Source organism: Eptesicus fuscus, chromosome 1 (genome assembly GCF_027574615.1).
Source record: "Eptesicus fuscus isolate TK198812 chromosome 1, DD_ASM_mEF_20220401, whole genome shotgun sequence".
NCBI lineage: Eukaryota > Metazoa > Chordata > Mammalia > Chiroptera > Vespertilionidae > Eptesicus > Eptesicus fuscus.
In genome coordinates this window covers 14,497,916-14,520,747 of record NC_072473.1, presented here as the reverse complement: position 1 = coordinate 14,520,747, position 22,832 = coordinate 14,497,916, and the positions used below count along the sequence as shown (strand labels likewise).

At 42.7% G+C, this 22,832-nt stretch overlaps 1 protein-coding gene across 3 annotated transcripts; it reads right to left on the bottom strand.

Moving 5' to 3' along the window:
• Positions 1-1,406: 1,406 nt before the first annotated feature.
• Positions 1,407-20,561, bottom strand: PRDX4 (peroxiredoxin 4). 3 transcript variants are annotated; one of them, XM_028138654.2, is made up of 8 exons: positions 17,495-17,844; positions 13,891-14,008; positions 11,636-11,752; positions 9,521-9,643; positions 5,865-5,995; positions 4,815-4,849; positions 1,738-1,784; positions 1,407-1,520 (listed from the first exon to the last, which is right to left on the bottom strand). In XM_028138654.2, the coding sequence occupies exons 1-8, from the start codon at positions 17,736-17,738 to the stop codon at positions 1,517-1,519; spliced, it is 819 nt and encodes a 272-aa protein (XP_027994455.1). In that variant the 5' UTR covers positions 17,739-17,844; the 3' UTR covers positions 1,407-1,516. The 3 variants fall into 3 exon arrangements, with proteins under 3 accessions (XP_027994455.1, XP_054576716.1, XP_008159530.1); XM_054720741.1 differs by lacking the exons at positions 1,738-1,784; positions 17,495-17,844 and adding an exon at positions 20,230-20,561; XM_008161308.3 differs by lacking the exon at positions 1,738-1,784 and having other exon boundaries at positions 17,495-17,843.
• Positions 20,562-22,832: the final 2,271 nt, after the last annotated feature.

Sequence of the window (22,832 nt, the reverse complement as noted above, 5' to 3'; positions counted from 1 at the left end):
TCGGCATGTTCTGGGAATAGGTCTCCTATAGCTGCCACCCTGTCAGGTCCAGGGCCCATCCTCTCCAGGGGGACTATCCTTTCTGGATGCTCTTTTTTCCCCCAGTCTTCTGTAAATGGCCACATGAAATCATCTTTAGGATGGAATTTTGGACGTGTGGGCATTCAGAAGTCAGTTGTTTGGATAGTTGATAAAAGGCACTGAAAAGGAGTGCATTTAATGCTGTTTTATTCATGGCTATTTACATTAATTAATATCAAAGTGGTGAGTCAGGATGTATTTTCACTCATTTGTTGGTCTCCAGAAATTACTACACTATAAACATCTGCTTCAGTAATCAAATACTGAGCTCCTTAAGGGCAGAAAACTATCTTTGGTTACTGATATATACCAAGTGTGTAGAGTAGGCAATCGATAGCTGCTGTATGTTGAATGAAAACAGTAATGACTGGCTTTTAGAAATAGATATAAAAATAGCTGTCCTCCCTATAAACATACCTAAAGTGAACATGTTAGAAAAGCTCTAAAACACAGGCTTATTCCATGAGTAAAAAATCTGTACGCTTCAGATTGGAAAGAGGAAATCTGAGACTAGGATTCCAATTGTATTGGAAGTATTGACAAGATTATTACAACCCTTTCCCTTGCAAAGTACTAGCAGTTTTCAACTTTACTAATAGGTTGGCTTCTAAAATTTCAACTGTAAGCTATCATTTAGAACATACTTACATGGCACACCTATAGATACTTACGAAAGTCATTGCCATATTGGGATGGCAAAAGGGGTGATGACATAGCATTGGGGTTCAGCGTTACATATAAAGAGCTAGCTACATATGCTTACGGATTCAAATTTTGTTGAACTAAATTTAAACATGTAAATTGCTACTTATATATTTGGTATAAGTTGAAAACATGAATTTAGAGAAGGGGGTGTGTGTCCAAATAGCTTTATGTTGTACAGAGCAGTGAGCTCTGGGTTCAGCTGTCCCTTACCAGACAACAGTGTGGAAGATGACTGTGCTCAAAACCTGTCCTTTGCTGTCACCCTTAAAGGTACAGAGAGGTGAGCCACGGTGGAGTGGTAAGAGCCACGAACTGGAAGGAGACCGTCTGGGGTTCAAAGTCTGTTTCTACCTTTCTATCTGGCTGTGTGACTTTGAGTAAGTAGTTGATCTGAGCTTCAGTTTCCTCATCTGTAGAATAACAAAATGCCTGGCAGGTAGCAGTACCACATAAATGGCAGTTACTGTTGTTACGTGTTTCATTCAATTGGACATTTCTTAGTTTGGAAAGAGTGAATAACTGCCTATCTTTTGGCATTAGTGTCTGACTTCAACAGTAAATATCTTTGGACCCTGACATGGATGTTTTATATTCTCCAAGAAGTAACTACAATAACACAATGTGGTAACAACATGGCGCCTTTTATTGAAGGCGTTCAAGCATCATGGCCAGAGGAAGTATTTTCAGTTCAGTTTGTCGAAATACTTCAGTTTTCCAGCTGGATCTGGGATTATCTATTGAAAGAAAAAAGCAGATCACTCATCATTAGTTGTCTGATAATAGTTTCCCATCTCTTGACTAAAGAAGACTGTGTTTATGTACTAATTATATCATATATATGTATATAGGAAACACTGGATTTGTCCGACCTACTAATCTCAGCTAAGCCAAAAGGAAAATCATTTGTCAATAAATTAACATCTGTACTCAAGCACCCCCGAATTTACTTACAGCTCTTCTCTCGGCCACCAGGCTTTCATGGCATCTTCGGGTTTGATCTAATTAAACCAAACACATTAAGAGAGCATGGCTACAGATGTTAATGTATTTCTAAAATCATCTGCTGGTGAAGTGTTGGGGTGCCAACAACCTGAAAAGGGGGCAGTGTGTTCAAGTGGATTTTTTTGGAGGTCCAAAATGCAACCTTTTAACCTCAAATTGCAAAGGTAAAAAAAAAAAATACTCAAATACAACCATGGAGCATTAACTTCAATAACTAGTGAATGGAAAAATATTCCAAAGAAACAAAAAAAGCCTCCCTACTAGACCTGTTAATACTTGATAGTTATAGGTAAAGTACATCCATCCCTACATATAAAAAAAAACCTCTTGTAATCACCTTATGATAGTTCTATATGCGTCTTCTATTTTTATTTTTTTAAAATATATTTTATTGATTTTTTTTTACAGAGAGAAAGGGAGAGTGAGAGAGAGTTAGAAACATCGATGAGAGAGAAACATCGATCAGCTGCCTCCTGCACACCTCCTACTGGGGTTGTGCCCGAAACCAAGGTATATGCCCTTGACTGGACTCGAACCTGGGACCTTTCATTCCACAGGCCAATGCTCTATCCACTGAGCCAAACCAGTTAGGGCTATATGCGTCGTCTTCATAATTTTTCTTTAGCATAAAATAAACATTACCTAGTTTTTCAGGCATCACTTCAAGGAGCGTTCTGTTTTTGTCAGTTTATAACCTCTCTGCATTTAAATTCAATTTTTAGGTACTTATGGAATAACTACTCAGTGCCAATAGTGCGCTGGACAATGGGGATATAGGGTAACTACCATGGTCACCACCTCTGAGGCTCATACAAGCACGTGGGAAGGATGTCAGTGTACGTGGCTATTTTGATGCAATGCACAGTACGACTGTGTATGACCCAGGCTGTGTGACTCAGTGGGGGCTGAGATGGCATCAGGGACGGTCTCCGAGTGGAGGTGACATTTAATTTGGTCTTGAAAGACGAGTAGAATTTAGAGAAGGGGACAGGTATTTCAGGCTCGGGAAAGACCTGAGCAAAGTCACAAAGGTGTGAAAAAACAGGGCTTAATTGGAGGAAAGATGAGTCATGATTTGGTGGGAGCACAGCATTTGTGCATGAATCATAGGGAACATGACCTGGGAGAGACTGGTGGGAACAGAATGCAAAGGCTTGAAGGCTGTGCCCTGAATATTTGGACTTTGTCCTGTGGGTGATGGAGAGCCACTAAAAGGTTCTGGTCTGGAGAATGACATGCATTGGAGAGGAGAGATACTGATAAACCAGGAGGCCTGTGCAATATACAGGGGAAAACAGGGATATGGAGATGAAAAATTCATCTATCTTAAACACCAGCACAAAACCTTTTCTGATCCTATATCCCCCTTTCCTACTTTCTTTCCGTCTCCCCGCCCCCAGCTGTATTTCTTGTACTAGTTTCATATTTCATCTTTATTTCATCCTGCTCTCTCAGCACATGCCTGCAATACAAGGTGATGTTAATGCATCAGTCACTGTTGGTTCTGCTCTAGCTCCAGGGGGAAGTGCCCCGAGCTTGATGCTTTTTAAGGCTTCTTAGGTGATACCTGTAGCTTCTGATTCATATTTCTATCTGTGAGCCTCACAATCAATAACTGTAAATTAACCCAATGACTGATTTATAATTTAAAGTACCTAGTGCTCAAAGTCTCTTTAATGCTTAACTTCAAATCCATCAGATCTGTGTAGAGGTGAATATTGTATTGTAGCATTAACTTTGGATCTGGGATTATCTATTTTAACTAATCTGAGTGAGGTTAGAGTGAATTTCTACCTCTCACTGTGTACGCCAATGGTACTGTTTTGTTGTCGTTGTTTGCTAAGGAAGAAAGTCTCACTGTGTACGCCAATGGTACTGTTTTGTTGTCGTTGTTTGCTAAGGAAGAAAGTCTCACTGTGTACGCCAATGGTACTGTTTTGTTGTCGTTGTTTGCTAAGGAAGAAAGTCTCACTGTGTACGCCAATGGTACTGTTTTGTTGTCATTGTTTGCTAAGGAAGAAAGACGACGCATATAGCCCTAACTGGTTTGGCTCAGTGGATAGAGCATTGGCCTGTGGAATGAAAGGTCCCAGGTTCGATTCTGGTCTATATTTTTCTTTTATCCTAAGATAATGATTTCTTCTTCTAATTCTCTAGGTATTTTTCCTAACTGGAGTTGGTGTAAAACTCTTTGATTTTTAGAAGATAACATGTTCATTAAAAAAGGTTCAAGCCTGGCTGGTGTGGCTCAGCGGTTGAGCATTGGCCCAGAAACCAAGAGTTTGCTGGTTCAGGGCACAAGCCTGGGTTGTGCACAAGCCTGGGTTGTGGGCTCAATCCCTAGCAGGGGCCGTGCAGGAGGCAGCTGATCGATGATGTTCCTCTCTCATCGATGTTTCTATCTCTCTACTCCTCTCCCTTACTCTCTCTCTCTCAAGATTAATTAAAACATATTTTTAAAAAAGGTTCAAGCAAGTTTCTAAGTTGTATTTTGGCCAGAGACTACTGGCCAGAGACTACTTCAGGGACTGTCTATAAGCTATACAGCCTCCCCATGAATGTACTTGTTTCAATCTTTTCTTCCTTCAAATGATGAATCATTAGCTTCAATGTTAGTTAAGCCTGTGTTGTTTTTTTTTTTAAAGCTTTTTACTATATATAGAAAAGCTTTGCTTGTGACTGTTTTCTTTGCCCACAATATAGGAAGAAATTCCATAAATGTTCTCTCAGCCCTCTGAATTGATTCTACCCAATCTCTGCTGCTCCCTTTTGTTGTTGTTGATTTTAATGACATATTCTGCTGGATATTAGGCTTTAAAATTCACAGCATGAAGTCCTATGTTCTGCTTTCTCCAGTGTCAGCTACTCTCTCTACATTTCAAAGAATGCCTGTACTCTTCTGATTTTTGCCGAGCAATGTTTAAGTCATTTACAAAATCAAGACAGTGCTATTACAGATGATCTTAAGGTTGGCATTTTTGTTTGGCCCCAGATATCCCCTTAACAGAAGAATCAATTTGACTTACTGTTTCGCTACCAGGTTTCCAGCCAGCAGGGCAGACTGAAAGGAACAAAAATTGGTAAAAGACAATTTAAAAACAGAGGTCAACTGTTGGCTTTTCTCTTCCCGAATGAAATAAAAAATGGAGCCTGTATTAATGAGACCATTTCTAGGCCACTGACCACCTGGCTGTTAGTAGCTTGCTTGCTCGCACCAAGGAAGTTTGGTCACAGAGCTTAGCAGTAGGTAGCTAATCTATTTTCATTTTTGTCAATTATGTTTACTTGCATTTATAGTATAAGAAACCAAATTGAGTGTTCCTCTAAGAAAGTTGGAAACTTTTGGGATGTGGTGAACTGAAAGGTCTGGGTATGGCAAAAATTTCTCTGAACTTACATAAACTTAAAATAAGCTGATTTGCTGTTTCCTGTAGTATTTTGTACTGATGCCATGATTTGCTGTTTGCCAAAAGAGACTTTAAAATTATTCAGAAAGTAGGATTTTATTTGGAATATACCTTGACCCAGGCATTGAGTTACACATTTGAAAGGAATATAAAACATATATTCTATTTTAGGAAAATCTGACCTTTCCCATTTAGCTACCGCAAAAACTTGGGAGTGAAAGGATGAATAGGTTACTAGTGTGATCCTGAATAACCTTGCTGATTACTGAATTACCTTGAGGAAAAAAATCTAAATCAAATAATGTACAGATGCAAATAAAACCTACATTACTAAATACTGCTAGAATGGTACATTTTTTAAGTTTTAGAAACATAATTTGAAATATTACAGCAGCAGAAACTTTTCTTTGTGCTTATCCAAAAGGACTATGCAAATAATGAATACTTTTGGATCTTTTAATTCAGTAAGCAGACTATATTAGTGATATTTCATTAAAAACACTTTAATAATTTGATTTACTAAAAAGATTAGCTAATAATTTGAAAACAATCAGATGACTTTGGAACCATCCAATGTACTTATAGGATAATAAACCAAATTAGTTATACTGCTACCTCTTCTCAAACTAAAAAAATCAAAAGGCTATGATGTTTGGGAGGAAAGAGTACCTTCTCCATGTTTATCGGTGTACTGGAATGCTTGAACCAAACGCAGTGTCTCATCCACTGATCTGCCCACAGGAAGGTCATTGAGAGTAATCTGTCTTAGGATCCCTTTGTCATCAATAATGAAGAGACCTCTATAAAACACAAAAGTAGTAGGGGTTATTTCATCTCAGTTAAGACAAATATTTGTTAATTAATGCGAATCCCTGTAGCATCCACACAGGATTGTTATACAGAATCAACACACTACCTGACTAGTGTACACACACACACACACACACACACACACAAACACGTATATACTATATAATTTTGGATTATAATTTTTAAATTGTAGCTTTAAATTTTTTAAAAAGTTAAATTTATTGGGGTGACATTGGTTAATGAAATTATATAGGTTTCAGGTATACATTTCTCCTTTACCCTCTTTTACCTCCCCCCACCCCCCATTAGCTTTAAAATTTTGTTTTGGTCTCTGAAATGTCCTGTAGTATTTACAGCTTAATCTTCACGTGTACTAGGTTTGGGATTTTACTGTACTGTAAATGAAATGATGAAACTACACAGCAGAGTCTTCCTTGAAGTGAAGAAGTGATCCATCTTTCTCTTCACTGGCTGTTTGGAATGTCTTTTTATTTCCTTTTAATGGTGGAAAAAGACAGGGTCACCAATATAAGTGAAGTCACCTTTCCCTCTAAATCTCTGTATGTGTGACTCACTTCTATGGCCTGGGGAGTAATGACGTAGTTTGATTAAAAAGACCTGTTACTGAGATAGTGATGGCATTGCAAGAGTTAAAGTAGACTAGAGACAAAAATTTTCAAAGAATTCACTGATGTCAATATGGATTTCAACCTAATACTTACTTTAGATTAGAACAAGATCTCAGATACTGGGGCTAATTGCTTGTGTACAAGTATAAATGATGAGATATTTTTAGTAGAAATACATGGTATTACATATCTATTTCATGATATCTTGTTTCATAATAATATTAAACATTACTAAAGTATTCCTGCTTATCTCACAATACATTTTTTGAGTGAGCAACTTGATGTCTGAAATAACTATGACTCACTCCCCTTGGACCAGGTCAACTTGCTTAATTATCCTATCTAATAAAGAGGGACTATGCAAATTGACCATCACTCCATCACAAAGATGGCTGCTCCCACAGCTGAGGCCAAGTTCCCTTAAGGAGCCTTAATGAGCAATCAGCAGAGACCTGAGGCTAAGCCCTTCCCCTCCCCCATGGGGCTTGACAGGGGACCTCAGGCCGCGCCCCCCCCACCCAGCAGGGCTTGACAGGGGACCTCAGGCCATGCCCCCCGCCCTGGCATCAGGCTGGGGGACCTCAGGCCGCACCTCCCGCCTTGGCACCAGGCCAGGTGACCTGAGGCCACACCCCCCGCCCCGCGGGGCTTGACGGGGGACCTCAAGGTGCGCTTCCCGTCCTGGTGCTGGGCTAGGGGACCTCAGGCTGCTCCCCCCGCCCCAGTGCCAGGCCGGGGGACCTCAGGCCATGCCCCCCACCAGGTGGGGCTTGACAGGGGACTTCAGGCCACTTCCCCCATCCCAGCACCAGGCTGGGGGACCTCAGACCACACCCCCTGCCTAGCGGGGCTTGACAGGGGACTTCAGGTCGTGCACCCAGCACCGGGCCAGGGGACCTGAGGCTGCACCCCCCCTGCCTGGCTGGGCTTGACAGGGGACCTCAGGCCGTGCCCCCCACCCAGTGGGGCTTGATGGGGGACCTCAAGGTGCACCCCCCAGTGCTGGGTCGGGGGACCTCAGGCCATGCCCCCTGCCCAGCAGGGCTTGACAGGGGACCTGAGGCTGCGCCCCCCTTGCCTGGCGGGGCTTGATGGGGGACCTCAGGCCATGACCCCCACCCAGCGGGGCTTGACGGGGGACCTCAAGGCACATCCCCCGCCCCGGTCTGGGCTGGGGGACCTCAGGCCATGCCCCCTGTCCTGGCGCCAGGCCAGGGGACCTGAGGCTACACCCCCTGCCTGGCCAGGCTGGACAAGGTTGGGACTGGCCGGGTCTGGATCTAGCCCAATGGGGGATGGGGGGCGCCGGCCAGGTCTGGGTCTCACGTGATTTTGAGGCGCATGTGGGTGGGCGGGGACTTGACTCTGGGTCCCATGGTGCGCCCCAGACTCTGACAGGAGGAAGGTTTTCATATACATTTTACTAATTTTCTTTCATCTCTGACACTTCTATTATAGAGAAAGGGCAAATAGCAATATTAAATTATTTCTTCTAATTAATCCCCTTTTAATATGCACGAATTTCGTGCACCGGGCCACTAGTTATTTATATGGGTGTTCTTTCATGTAGCTGCTTTTACAGCTGAAAACTGTTGTCAATGGCAATCAAGTCTGTTCTGAAGTAAGTGAGCCTGATCTAAAATTTTGAGCTTTCCTCTGTAACACACACCACACAAAAACAAATCTGCCTTTCCTTTGCTAGCAAATTCTAGCTTTTGTCTTCTGTTTTAATTTTGTGAACTGCTTCTTTGGTAGACTTTGAGATTAATACATTTGCCATACTTGGTGTAATATACATGTATGTCTCTTCCACAGAGAAGAAACAGGTCATTATTATAAAAATCAGAAATTAAAATGGTAAAAGACATCTCAATAACAACCCCAGAAGCTAAAGGAAGCAGGGCAATGCTTTCAAATGTGGCAGGAAAACTGCCTTTTAATCTACAATTCTATATCCAGCCAAATTATTAATTATCATGAGAGTAGAATAAAAACATCTGACACGTAAGGTCTCAAACCATTTTACCTTCTAATGATCTTTTACTAAGCATCTATGAAGATGTGTGTCACTAAAACAAGGCAGGCAGTAGTAGGAGCTAGAAAGTTAGGGAAAAGGGGGAATAAAATGGGTATGAGGTTTGTTTCTGGAATAATGAAAATGTTCTAAAATTGATTGTGGTGATCATTGCAAAACTCAATATACTAAAAGTATTGCATTTATGCTTTATATTGGGTGAGTCATATAGTATATATCTCAGTCAAGCTGTTATTAAAAAACAGGATTATAAAATAATGACACTTTCACAAAAAAACATTTAAAAAAGAAACTATTAGCACTGAAAAGCTAATAAACACAACTATAACAAAATTAGTTGTTTTAAGCTAAAATTGCCCCTTTTTACCCAAAGAATTCTATTAGCATTTATTAGCTCAAGTAACCCAGTGAGAACTGTTGGGTAAAATATTTCCTTAATTTTTCCTACTCCAAAGACATAGATTTGCTAAATACTATGATACTTATATTTAGGAAAACCATTATTGGAGTCAGTTTGGAGAAGAGGAGAAAGAAATGGACAAGGAGTTTGGGGACCAGGGTTCAAGTCTGCACTCTGCCATCAACCAATTATATTTCTCTGGCTAAGTTCATGGAACTCTATGAATCTGTTTATCTGTAAAATAAAGATAGGGTTGGTCAAAGACCTTTACATAATATTCCAGCTCTAACAGTCTATGACACTCACTAATTATTTTAAAGAGTGTCTATACCATTTTTGCAAGTAGAGCAAATAATATTTCTTGATCAAACTTTGTATCTCCTAACTCCATTTCAATGAGGGTTACAAATGTATTTGGATTGGTCATAATGTAAAACCACTAAAAAGGTACCTAAGAGTGTGGCCTGAATCTTCCAGATATACACCATAGTCCTTTGCAATCTGATGGGTCAAATCTGAAAGAAGTGGAATCTTTATTGGTCCAAGTCCTCCTTGTCTTCGAGGGGTGTTAATCCTGTAAAAAACAGAACATTTACCTCTTAGAGTTAAATAAATGGTATATATCAAAAGAGCACTTTTTCTCTGCATGTGCACACATGGACAAATGCCACACACCCATTTTTCTCTACATGGACAAACGCCACACACCCATTCTTTCTCTAAAAAAGACAGGCTAATATACATTCTATTTTCTTGCCCTTTCCCCTACTTAACAATATATTCATATCCTTTAAACACTAAATATGGAGCTACACATCACATTTTTAATGTATAAACATACCACATTTTACTAATCTCTACTGACATACATTTAAATTGCTTCCATTTTTTTGCTTTTATAAACACTGCTGGGAACATCCTTGTATTCTTAACATTGTACACTTGTCTGATTAATTTCTAGAAGTAGAATTGATGAATAAAGAATAGAGCCTGTCATAAGCATAACCTTAGAATTGTGATCATAAGGCAATTCCTTGAGAGATAGGCATGAAACAACTGGATATTTTAATATTTTGAGAGACAAAGAAATGCAGTCTACTTGCAGCAGTGAAGGAAGTTAGCTATAATCCCAGACACATAAGTCTTGAGATTTAAGTATTCTTTAAGTTGAAACTGGGGGATGTGGGCTGGTGCCCCAACTGGAAGGCATTGACATAGCAGCCAGAAAACAGGGAAATAATGCTTCCCATGTCTGCAGCCCCAGTTCTGACATCCAAGTAGAAATCTCTGGTTGACATGAAACCTATCCAGCTGAGAATGTATACCAAAGAATTCCTTGGAAAAACCATCCCAAATTATTTGGGATGGCATAGATGTTTTCCCTTACAGGATTTGTGTTTTAACCATATGGAGATACAGAATTACTATAGAAGTGATAAAGCAAATTAAACCCATAGTTTTAATATTCTTACATTGAGAAATAATTAGTACCTATTTGTATAATGAGTTATTTATAATGTTTAAGAGCATTTGGCATATTAGAATAACATATATACCTTGTGATTCCAATTTAAAATGTGTAAATTGAAATTTTATTCAGTTTATAAATAGTAACAAAACAATTTAAAAGGATTTAAGATGCACCATATCTATTTACTAGATTATAAGAATTGCTTATGTTCTTGGAATACTCAAGGGAAATAAAATAAAATATATAATTGCTTTAAAAAATACTCAAGAGAGTTAAATACTTAAGGTAATATAAATTAAATTTGAGTTGTGGCTCCTGAACCAATTAAAATTTTAGTTTTATATACATATACATGCACATATAATTTATATGTACACATAATTGTAAATGGAGGAAAACTTGTTTTGAATTTGTTACTCTATGAATTTAATGTTAAGTTTTAAAAACAATGAACAGTCTTTATCATGCATACAGTTTTGTGCAAAAAATTGTGGACATGATTAAAAACACATCAACACACACATTTCAGATTCTGAAACATGTTGCCCAACTATTTTCCAGAAATGCTGAACTACCTGTGTGTATGGGAGTGCTGTTTCTTCCCACCTTGGAAATCACTACATGAAAATTTTCAAATTTGAAATATTGGCCAATCAAACAGGGGAAAAGAATGACATCTTGTGTCATTTTAACTTGCAATTAATTAGGTGAAACAATTAATTAAAATATTTCTAAAATTAATTTAAAAATCATTGCTTCTGGAAAATTATAAAAGCTATTTTGAGTTTGGCTTAATACTAGACAACTGTGTAACAGAGAAATGGTATTTTAAAGATTTTTTTCCTCCAGATTAAGGCTACCCAAAATTTGTCATAATAAAATAATCATACAATTCAATAGTTTTTGTTATGGACATCTTTTGCATTGAACTTTCCCCCTCAATTTTATTTTTATGTAACTTCATTGAACTAGCATTACCCAGACAAATCTGAATTATCTGATAAATAACTATATTCCTATAATGTTGAGTTGTCTGCCAATAATTTAAAAGTACATCCATTCTTTTTCCTACAAATGTAAATGTAAGGTACTGACCAGGCCAAATGGGTAAACTGTGAATCGACAGAGCATGCCACCACTTCAGTGTTTATGGATCTGAATTCTTCAATTCTATCACCAAAGGCGATAATTTCAGTTGGACACACAAAAGTGCTGAAAGTAAAAAGAAAATATACTCAGTATTCTCAAAATACACATATATGCGAGTTTGAAATGACTTGTCTTTACAAACACATTTAGTATATAAAAATGCACATTAAGAACAACTTTATATATGAATCCTCTCAATATTGAGTAGTCTAAAATGCTTTACAGCTTTCAAAGGATCTATACAAATCTGACATCATTTCATTGTTTTTACATTCCTATACCAGCCTTATGAGCTAAATGCATCTATCTGGATTTTGGAAATGAGGAAATGCCCTCCCATCCCCTCCATTTTTTGATAAAGTCCCGTTGTCAGAAGGGCATGTTTAGAGAATATTACCTTAGGGTAGTGTTTTTCAAGCTGTGGTAGGAATTACTTAAGTCAATTTACTGAGTTCCAATTAGCATTTTAAAACAGTGAAATAGAAAATATGAGAATACATCATTCACAGTAAGGGTGAGTTATGAAACATGTATATATACGTGTGTGTGTTCAGGAATGATACTAAAAATATTTAACAACCTTATTTCAAAACTAGAGGCCAGTGTATGGATTCGTGCACACTGAAAGGAAATTAATTAGAAGGTGGCTGGGGGGGCAGGACTGGGCAAGATGGGCCAGACACGCCCTGGAGCCAACCTCCCATGGTCCCTCACCGGCCGGCCACACCTGGGGTGGCGCCAGGGCTCGAAGGGTGTCTGCGGAGTGAGTGGGGTCCCTCAGCCTGGTCTGCGGGGATCAGGCCAAAACTGGCAGTCTGACATCCCCCAAGGGGTCCTGGAGTGCAAGAGGGCACTCTGCAAAGTTAGTGTCACTTGGCAGCTCCTGTGTTGAGCATCTGCCCCCTGGTGGTCAGTGCATGCATGTCATACCTACGGGCCAATCACTTAGCCTTTTATATATATAGATTGGCTTTAGTGCTGGAGATTTCAAAAAAGGATCAGGTAGGCGGAGCAACTTGGGGAAGGGTGTTGAGAAAGTGGCTATTTACCCTCTGGTATGGAAGTTTTTCAGTATTTCAGTATAGCATGGCTGTACTGGTGCATACAGACTGAATGTTACCATTTATGTATGTGTTAGTGTATTGGGCAGAAATTAAACATTTATTTCCTATTGTGTGTGATGGCCAAGAAAGTTAGAAAAATGTAGATTTAGGGGCCAGGTTCCTACCACACTCCAACATAGGCTTTTCAAATGTTTCAGTTGTTCAAGTGGAGGACTGTCATATGCAAGCAGAAAGTTCTAATCTAGACTACGTCCCTGGAACCTGGGCTATACTGTGTATTTTTAATATTTTCCACAATGTAGGTATGGTCAGTCCCTGCCTTCCTTTCTATTATCCCAAGAAATACTATTTAGAGACACATTTGCCTGACTTCTTAGTGAAGACAGAGAAAAAGGTCTGGCAGAAAACTGAAGGATTGTTTGTGACTTTCATCCTTATAGACTGTGGCAAATGCCTGAGAATTCTTCCTTATCTAACCAGGCCCAGTCTGACTTTATACAGAAACAACAGAAAGAAGCTATCTTAGCCAGAAGACCATTGCTAACATCATGCATAATTAGCTATGTCTTATTCATTATGGAGTTTTAAATAACACTGGAGAGACAGAGCATATTTGTCTGCTATGTTAGACTAATTTCAGAATTCAGGTTTAATGTTTTATTTTACATATGTTTTAACTTTGGTTTTATAACATAAATTTAGAAGGCCTATACTTTTTATATATTAAAACTTCAACTTCTGGTTTCTATTGGAAATTAAAATATATTATACATTTCAGCTAGTCAAGCTAATTTAAAAGGTTATGTATTGTATAGCTTCATGACTTGTATTAGCCTCCATGTACTAATTTTTATGAGAATCCTTCCCATTTGGATAGACTAGGTGTCAGCAAACTTTCAGCCACAGGCCAAATTTAGCCTATCTTATTTTTTGTAAAGAAACTATTTTTAAACAATTTTTTAAATATATATTTTTATTGATTTCAGAGAAGAAGGGAGAGGCAGACAGAACATCAATGATGGGAATCATTGATCAGCTGCCTCCTACACACCCCCTGCTGGGGATTGAGCCCTGACCTTGATTAATGATCGGTAATAACTGAGGTCTTACTAGCTGCTTTGTACATGTATTACTTACAAATCAAGTGGGTAGAAGAAAAAAACCAGGTATTTTCCATGATAATCAGTTAACTTGAGCTCCTTAAATTCTCCATTTATCACAGCGGTTCCTTCCCAATAAGGTGCTGGCTTGGAAACTAAGGAAGAAAAATATAGGATGTTTTATAACACTGAGAAAACGGATGGGATGACAGGAGAAGAGCTTTAGGAAATCAATAAAATCAAGGGTTCTAAACCTTTGGATCTCTTTAACAGTCTGGTGAAGCTTACATACTTCTCAGAATAGTGTTACTGGATATATAAAATAAAATACATAGAATTACAAAGGAAAAATTTATATTAAAATGAAATTATCAAAATACAAAAGACCCATATTGGTGATGTAGTAATACATGTTCCCTTTTATTAAGACTTTAAAAATGCAGGATCTAGCAGTGATCTAATTAACTACCAAAAATAGTGAAGGATACCTGTAACAACCACCAACCACAATATGGCATGAAAATACCCGGGGGTCTATTGACAACAGGTACAAGCTAAGTACTGCTGAAGCTAATGTGGTTTGTTGCTGATGTTTATAATGGAAAGAAATGCTCAATTTCAGTTGGAGGTTATTGACAATGCTTTTAATTCTATTCATGCTCACAGAACCCGCCCCCCCCTACATTCCATCCCTGCACTATACTCTACTGGATCCTTCACTATAGCCCCTCCAAGTTGAATAACTTAATATATTTCAGATAATTAGATATGCCTTTCCCTAATGGCAGTCTTTCAGGTGTACTAATTTAAACATTTGGCCAGTTTCTCACCTACCCATGGAGGACCTGTTGCCACACTCAAAGAGCAGGACATTTGCAAATACATCAGGCCGGAAGTGTACAATCCCAGACCATGGGATTATTTTCCTAGAGGGCTTTGAAAGAAGAGACCCCCTGGAACAGGTTTCAAGTGACCTAATGGAAATTGAATAGTTGGTGCTGCTCTCTTGTAAGGGCATGCTGTAATTCTAGCCAACACGCTTTGAGAATATACCTTCTGTTACATTCAGATAACACTTGAACTTTCAGAACCATTACATATATGGAAGTCAATCCTTGTTTCCAAGTTTGACTATGGTTCCTAGAAAGTAAGGCTCATAATAGCCAGCATTTACTATATTTTGTATAATAGCCAGCATTTTTGGTCACTTTGAAAAGAGACATAAACTTAAGATGAATTTCTCTGTGAAGTTAATATTTAACATGTGATTACTTGTCAGCAGCCTACCTCATATAAATATCCTGATCTGATTTGGCAAAGGCCAAGAGGGGGAATTAGTTAGTAGAAGGGTACTGAACTATACATGCTTTGTATACATTACTGAAAATGCTACTCAATGGGGTTGGTTAACAGGATATATTAAGTAGATTTGTGGTTGGAATTATAATGACCTGTTATTCCTTAATGATTTTAGCATATGAGGACAACCAAATCTGAGAAATAAATTTTGTTCTCAAAATTCTGAGTTTGAAAATTTTGGGTTCTTGATTTAAGAATTACAAAGTTAGTTCAAAGAAAAAAACTGTCATCAATTTATGGAGCAAAAAAAGAATGCAGTTAACTTTGCTAGGATCTATAAATGGAATTCCCAAAGCAACCTCTCTGTGTATTAAAATCTTGAATATAAATCATGTAACAGATTCTGGCAAATGCAAAGCAGTATAAAGGATATTTAAACCTCCTTTTCCCATAACCCCATTAATTTAACTACTGTTAACATTCTGATGTCTTTCCTTTAAACACAAATTTGGATCATGTTGCACCCCTTTAAAAAAAAAGCAACAGTAAATCATTTACAGTTTTCTTGTCACTAAAAATTATTTCAAAGTATGACCTTAATGGCTCTATAATATTCCACTTTATGAATAAAAGTCCTCATATCTTTAATTCTAGATAAACCTACATGACACAGAGATATAGCAAATATCCAAAATTTGAAGAAGTTCTCTGGTAAAGGGAAATCTATTACCACTGTTTTTTCGTTTTTATGAGCAGACTTGGATGGGATTTGTTTCGTATGGGAAATATAATGTAATGCTAGTAAACACTTAACTGGCTGACACAGTTCAAAATATCTTCCCAGGTAAGTGAAACTAATGCCACTTTGAAATACTGTGATTTTAAAAGCACAAGACTGGGACTCCAAGATTTTCCTGCTGGCCTTGACAAAATAAGCTGCCATGCGGTGAGAGGGCCTGGGAATAAAGAAACTGCAAGCGGCTGGTTCCTAGGAATTAAGCATGGCACCAGGTCACAGCCAGGAAGAAAACAGGGACCCTGTCCTTAACCTCCAGGAACTGAATTCTGCCCACCACCATGTGAATTGGGAAGAGGATGCTGAGCTCCAGAAAGGAATGCAGCCCAGCCAACATCTTGACTGCAGCGTTGTAAGATCTAACCCAGCTAAGGCCTCCTGTGAAATAATAAACATGTTGTTTAAAAAAAATAAAAGCGTGAGACTGGTTTCTTAAAAACAAAAAAATCCAAAAGTAGTTAACTTTCAGTAGGAAAGAACTGCACATGTTTAAGAAGGCAAAACAGTTCTTCTCATTTATTACTCCCACTCCATCCTAAGTCGTAACATCCCACTTAACACTGAGGATTCTATGAAGCATACTTTTTACACTGAATATGGACATAGAACATGGTGTAATTGAACCACAATACACATCTTCAGAATGCTGTAGGAAAAGCAGGTTACTTAAAAGCAAGCAAGGGACAGTCTTTATCCTTTAATCCCTGCCCACTTCTTTTTGGCTAATCTTAACATCTAGATGCAGCAGGCCATAACTTTCTCAGTATCTCAGTCTGACGTGTCCTTCCTGAAAGTGGCCATTACCTGTGTACACTGGACAGAAATGCAAATAATCAAAAGCCAAACTGGCAGGACACAAATTTGCCATGAGGTTTATCATCAACCAAAATACATTACTTTGAACCGCCTTTTTCTTCCTTTCCTTACAAAGAGCCTTCAAAATACACCCTGTAAGAAGTTCTTCATTTCTAAGCGACACAAAGAATACCCACTTATTATATGTTTTGGGGAAGGGCTTTTAATAGTCTTTATAAGATGAAAACAAAAGGAAAAAAGAGAAAGGTGAAACGTTTGATCACCTGAACATTTTGTTTAGCCAATTTTCTGTTTAATCAAACTTTCTATGAATCATTATTCAACTTAACCTGGTCTTCCCTGGAATAGTACTTGGAAACAGACGCGATATGCTGCAGCCACTTTGCAATGTTTGAGGAAGTGTTTCAGTTTGCACAACATCCTCCGATGCCTGTAAGTCAGGGACCTGGACCACCCGCTTTCCTTTTTCTGCGGCTTTTGGGGTAACCACTACTTACAAAATCTGATTAGTGGAAACAATCCCTTTCTCACAGCAGGAACCCTCCTCCCTTGCCCCGCTACGAAAGAGCCAGGCCCGCCCAGGGACCAGAGGCAGGACTGGGGGGAGGGGGGAGCGCCGCCCAAGTCAGGCTCCCCGGTAGCCTAAGCAGGGCACACGGGTCTCGTGGTCCTCCCAACTTCCCGCCTCCCTCAGCCACCGGTCAACCCCCCTTGGCGGGGCACCACCTACTCTTGGCTTTGCTGAGGTGCAGGGAGTGGTCGGCGGCCGAAACTCGGGACGCCTCCCCCGGGTACACTTGTCCCCCCGCGTAGAAGTGGCACTCCTCTTCACGGGTTCGGGGCCTCTCCTCTGCCTCCAAGCCCCGCAGAGTCTGGGCCAGCAGCAGGAACAGCAGTAGTGGCAGCAGCAGCAGCCTGAGGCTCCTGCTGGGGGCTGGAGTCTTCGCGGCTGGCAGCAACCCCTGCGCCTCCATGACCACGCGAGCGCAGACGCACGTTCTTTGGCGAGAGCGCTACTTCTCCCGCCGCCAGGCAGCTACAATCGCGCGCTGGACACCCCCGCGAGCCCGGCTCGGCCTCGCGAGAGCTGCCCCGCCCTCCCCCTCCGCCCCCCGCCCCCCGCCCCCGCTCCCCGCGCTCCGCTCTCCGGATTCCAGGCTGCCCCTACTCCCACCGCAACCCTCTCAATCCCCCCACCCCCCACCCCTAAGCCCTGCCACGTGGCCTGCTGGCCGCTGCCCGCTTTTGCGCCTGCGCCTTGGGGAGGACAGGCCTGGCACTCAGCCCAACTCAGCAAAAGCTGTGTTTCTGGAGTGGACAGTGACTGGCCTGGCCTCAAGTGCTCCTGTCTTCTGCACAGTTTCCACGCCCATCTCTTTCAAAAAGCCTCTACACCGCACACCATCCCCCTTAACAAACTGAAACTAACCTATCTGCCTTTGATCCTCTTGCATTTTATGCTTGTAACAGTTTTTTTCCTTGAAGTGATCTGTGTGAACAGTGCCATGACTACCCCCGCTAGTTGCAGATCTTTTAAGTCCCCAGAAACTTGGGAGAAGAAAGGTCTAATCATTTATTCTCCAGCAAGCAAGGGCAGCCAGGCACTTAGGTGACCTACGCCTGTCTCAAGGTATCTTTTCTTCTTCTATTTTTCCCGTGAAGACTTGGAAAGTTCCCAGGAGCCCAGACTTTCTCCCAGCACATTATTGTTCCATTTTATGCCAATTATGCCATCACATTATGGGGGCCAGAATCCCTGTTATCCTCCTGTGAGCTCTTGTCATCTTTGTGAATCCCGCAGAAGTCTGTTAGACTGTCAGCTCCCTGGGATGTAAGTCGGTGTGGAATTCATCTTTGTTCCCAGGGCACCTGTACATGGCATTTGCTACTGTAATCACTTGTTTTTATAAGTGACGCCTAACACTCCCCACAGCCTGTCTCCCTTTCAAGCTGTTTTCACGTATTATATACCCTTACCGCTGCGACGACCCTTCGAGGCAGCGAGGACACCTGCCCTGTTCACACCTGTCTCTCATCCTAGCCCTGCCCACTCTATGCCCCGCCCTCACGGGCATTTGCGCATGCGCCCTGGGGACAGGCCGGAAGGCGCATGCCTAGGCCGCGGCCACCCGGACGCCTGACTGGTGGGAGACCCTATGATGGCGTCCACTGTGCCTGGTCTCCCGCCCTCCCTTCTGCCCTCCCTTCTGCCGGCTCTAAGCATTGTTTGAGGCCCTGCTCGTCCTTCTAGGCCCATCTCTTCCCAGAGCGTCCTTGAAGACTGGCCTCCCCCCTTTGTTGCGACTGGCCTGCTGCCATTACAGGTGCCGGGCCTGCCTGGCCTGCCGGGCCTGTCGCCATTTCAGGAGCCTGGCCAGCCGCCATTACGGGAGCTGTGCCTGCCGGGCCTGCCGCCATTACAGGTGCTGAGCCTGCCGGGCCTCTCGCGCCTGCCGCCATTACAGGAGCCGGACCTGCCGCCATTGCAGATGAGGGGTCTTCACACTCAGCCTGTTTTACATCCTCCTCATCCTTCCCCACCCCTCGCCTAAAAAGCCTCACTGCAGCCCACCATCCTGCCTCCTCCCCAAAGGTGAAATGAACCCTCTGCCTCTGAAATGTTTGCCTTTTATACCTTTAACGTTTATTTTCCTTTTCCTTGGGCTGAGCTGGGTGAACAGTGCCCTGACTTCCCGCACCGGCCGTAGCCCTTTTAAGTCCTGGGAAAACTTGGAGAAGAAAAGTCTACCCTGAAAAGCAGTGTCTGAAGACACTTTATTCTCTTCCAGCAGGAAAGGAACGTTTCCAGCCGGGAAGTCACAGCTTGGTGACCTAACACTGTCTGCCTTAAGGTATGTCTTCCGTTTTAAATCAGCACTTGGTGAGTTCCCAGGACTTACCTTTCTCCCAGCACAGTGTTGTTCCCTCTCTGACAATCACGCCATTCCTCACTGTTTTGCTAGAATGGCAGGTGAGGACTGGGGCGGGGCAGGAGAGGTAAGACCCGGCACACACCAAATGGATGGGAACCATTGGCAGTCTTTGTGTCCCCAAGATCCCACCTAGCTTCCTGAGCCCTCGTCGTCTTTCCGAATTGCTCGGAAGCTATCCTAACCGTTTGACTTTTCTCTATTAGATTGTCAGCTACCTGGGGTCGAAGTCGATGTCAAACTCATCTGTGTCCCAAGGCTCCCGGCACATGGAAGTTGCTATTGTAAGTACTTGGTTTTGTAAACACCACCAGGAGCCTGTCTGGGTTTCAAGTTACTTTCACATATTCTATCTTTGCTCCTGTGCCAACCCTTTGAGGCAGATGGGAACCTGCCCTGGCCAAACTCACCCCTCACCCCAGTCCTGTCCATGAAAAGTTTGCTTTCTGTTCCCTGACCCCTGACCCCTGTGGGTATAGGAAGAAAAATATGAAGCCACCTCCCTTTTGCTGCGAAGGGGAGAGCTTGTCCTTACCCATAACATTGTCTGGCAGCTCTTCACTTTCCGGGGGCGTGTAGATAGCAGTCCTCTGACTAGGGGGCTCCCGCCGCTCCCGTCCTCCTCTTTCTGTGGCCTCCTGTTCCACATGCAAGGGGAGTGGGGCACTGGGGGTTCGGGACTGAGTCCGAGGGGTTCGGATCAGGCGTCTGCTGCGAGATCGGCTTCGGTGATCCATGTTGAATAAACAGCCACGCAGCCTCAGTGAATTCTAGGCCCTATGCTGGGCCTCTACGTTTGGGAACTGGGAGAGGAAGCTTGGGTAGAGAGTTATTTCCTAACAACTCTGCTCTGGGCCGAGCTGAGGTGCCCCAGTTGGCAGCAGGGGTTGCCCACCACGTGGGCACGTGAACCTCCTGCCCACTGGAGAGGCCAGATAGGCCAGCTCCCCAGCGCCAACGGTGCGCCCCTCAGTTCCAGCGGAATCCTTGGGCAGTTGAGGTTCTGGGTGGCAGTTTGCTCTGAATCCTTCTGTCCAATGATATTTCCTGAGTGCCGCCGCCTCAGGCAGGCATTGTGCTGTCACAGTGGCAGGCAGTCACAGGGAGCTTGGGCAGGGGCACTGCCCCCACGGCACTCACCAGCCAGCTGGAGCCAGTTACCCATGTGAATAGTATAAAACCATCAGGCACACAGAGGTGGTTCTATGTATAGAATGCACCTGAGAAACACCTGGGGAGATGAAAAACATTCAAGTGTATGGAACCCGCCCCAGAAATGATGTCAAAGTTCTGGGGAGCGGGGTGGTCCCAAGTGTCTATGGGTTCACAAACGATGTGTCGGTGAAAATCCACCCCTGATGGAGGTTAATAGCACAGGTTTGGCGTCAGCTGGTTCTGGGTTCCAATGTGAGTTCTACCGCCGCTTGTCCCTGTGGCCTTGGGAAGGGTATGGAACCTCTCTGAGCCTGAGTTTCATCTGTAGATGGGTGACTGACGTTAATACCTTCCCCATGTGACACTGAAAGGATAATGAGTTGATGATATAAGTGTAAAACCTAACTTGGAATGTGGACCAGACTTAGGGACTCACTTCTAGTGCTCCCGACAGGAGGAATGCTTTGTGCCTTCTGAGGCCAAATCATAAAAAGGATTGTTTCTGTCTGTCTTGCAGGGAGATTACTTTTTGTCCATAAGTTTTTTGAGATGAAATTCAGAAAACATTATTCTTACAAAATGTGCAATTCAGTGGTTGTTGGGGTCGTCATATTGTTCTGCTTTGTGCTCACTCCTGTCTAATTCCAGAAGGTTTTTATCACCTCCCAAAAGAAACCTCATGCAGGTCAGCAGTGAATTCCTCCCTTTTCTAAACCTTTGGCAAAAACAAATGTGCTTTATTTATATATAGACTAGAGGCCCAGTACCCTTCAGCCTGGCCTGCACCCTCTCCCAGTCCGGGATCCCTGGGGGGTTGTCCGAATGACAGATTAGTGGGCCTAAGCCATCAGTCGGCCATCCTCAGTATGGCCACGGAGGCGGGAGAGGCTCCCACCAATGCCTCTGTGCTCGCCAGCCATGAGCCCGGCTTCTGGCTGAGTGGCACTCCCCCTGTGGGAGCGCACTGACCACCAGGGCCAAGTTTCTGTGTTGAGTGACTGCCCCCTGGTGGTCAGCGTGCATCATAGTGACCGGTCATTCCACCATTTGGTCATTTGTATATTAGCCTTCATTATGCAGGATATACGCTGTAGATGAGGCCCCCGAGAACCATTAGAAATGGACAAAATTCACTGTTAACTCATTCTCAAGTTGCCCCTACTTAAAACCAATTGCCCCCCTGTGGGGCGTGTGCTGCACCTTGGGAACCCCTGGGCTGGACACTTTTCCTCTCTGAGCTGCATTTCTGAATACATACGCATATTCCATGGGAATTGTAATCTCTTCTCCGCCTACCTCGCTGGGTTATCATGAGGAGGTTCTGAGCTGATAAACCTAGAAATGTTTCATCAAGTTAGTGATGTGTAAATGGGAAGGGATTGTTATTTTGAAGTCCAGGGGAACCCTGGCTGGTAGCAGGTGCTGATTAGGGGAGGAGGGCCTGATTGTTTCCTGGGACTGTAGCTATGGAAGCTTTGCAGAGGGTTCCACAGGAGGGGCGGGCTCTGCCCTGTATCAGTGGTTATCCTTGGAGGCCCTGATGGGGGGTGGGGCCTTATGGGGGGCGCTACGGGGGCTGCGAGGTGAAAGGGGGAGTAACTGTCAAACCTTCCCACTTGGTGCCATTCTTTAAATTGTAGTGGCTGTTCTGCAGCTGTACCCACCCAGGGTGGGGCTCCAATTTCCTGGAGGGGGGTGGGGGCCCAGCCATGGTGAGCCAGGCGGGCTAGGAGGGCAGGTTTAGTGAAGCCCTCTGCGAGGTTCAGAGCGCTTCTGCTGTGGAGATAGAGCTGCTGCTTTCCTCGGGGGAAGGGTCAGACCTTGGCGGGCCGCTCAGGCCTGCCTCCACCCAGGTCTGGAGTTGTAGGGAGGAGAGGCATGCCCGGCCCCAGCAGAGGGGGCCTGGCAGTGGTGGGCCACGGGCCCCAGGTGCCTCGGGGGCACTGATGTGTGGTTGCTGGCGTGCTATTGTTGTAGGTGGGG

Coding starts and splice junctions, on each gene's coding strand:
- PRDX4 (XM_028138654.2), bottom strand. CDS start 17,738: ATGGAGGCGCAGGGGTTGCTGCCAGCCGCGAAGACTCCAGCCCCCAGC. Junction 14,009..17,494: donor GCACCTCAGCAAAGCCAAGA/GTAGGTGGTGCC, acceptor TTTCTTCCTTAG/TTTCCAAGCCAGCACCTTAT. Junction 4,850..5,864: donor CACCGATAAACATGGAGAAG/GTACTCTTTCCT, acceptor TGTTCCTTTCAG/TCTGCCCTGCTGGCTGGAAA.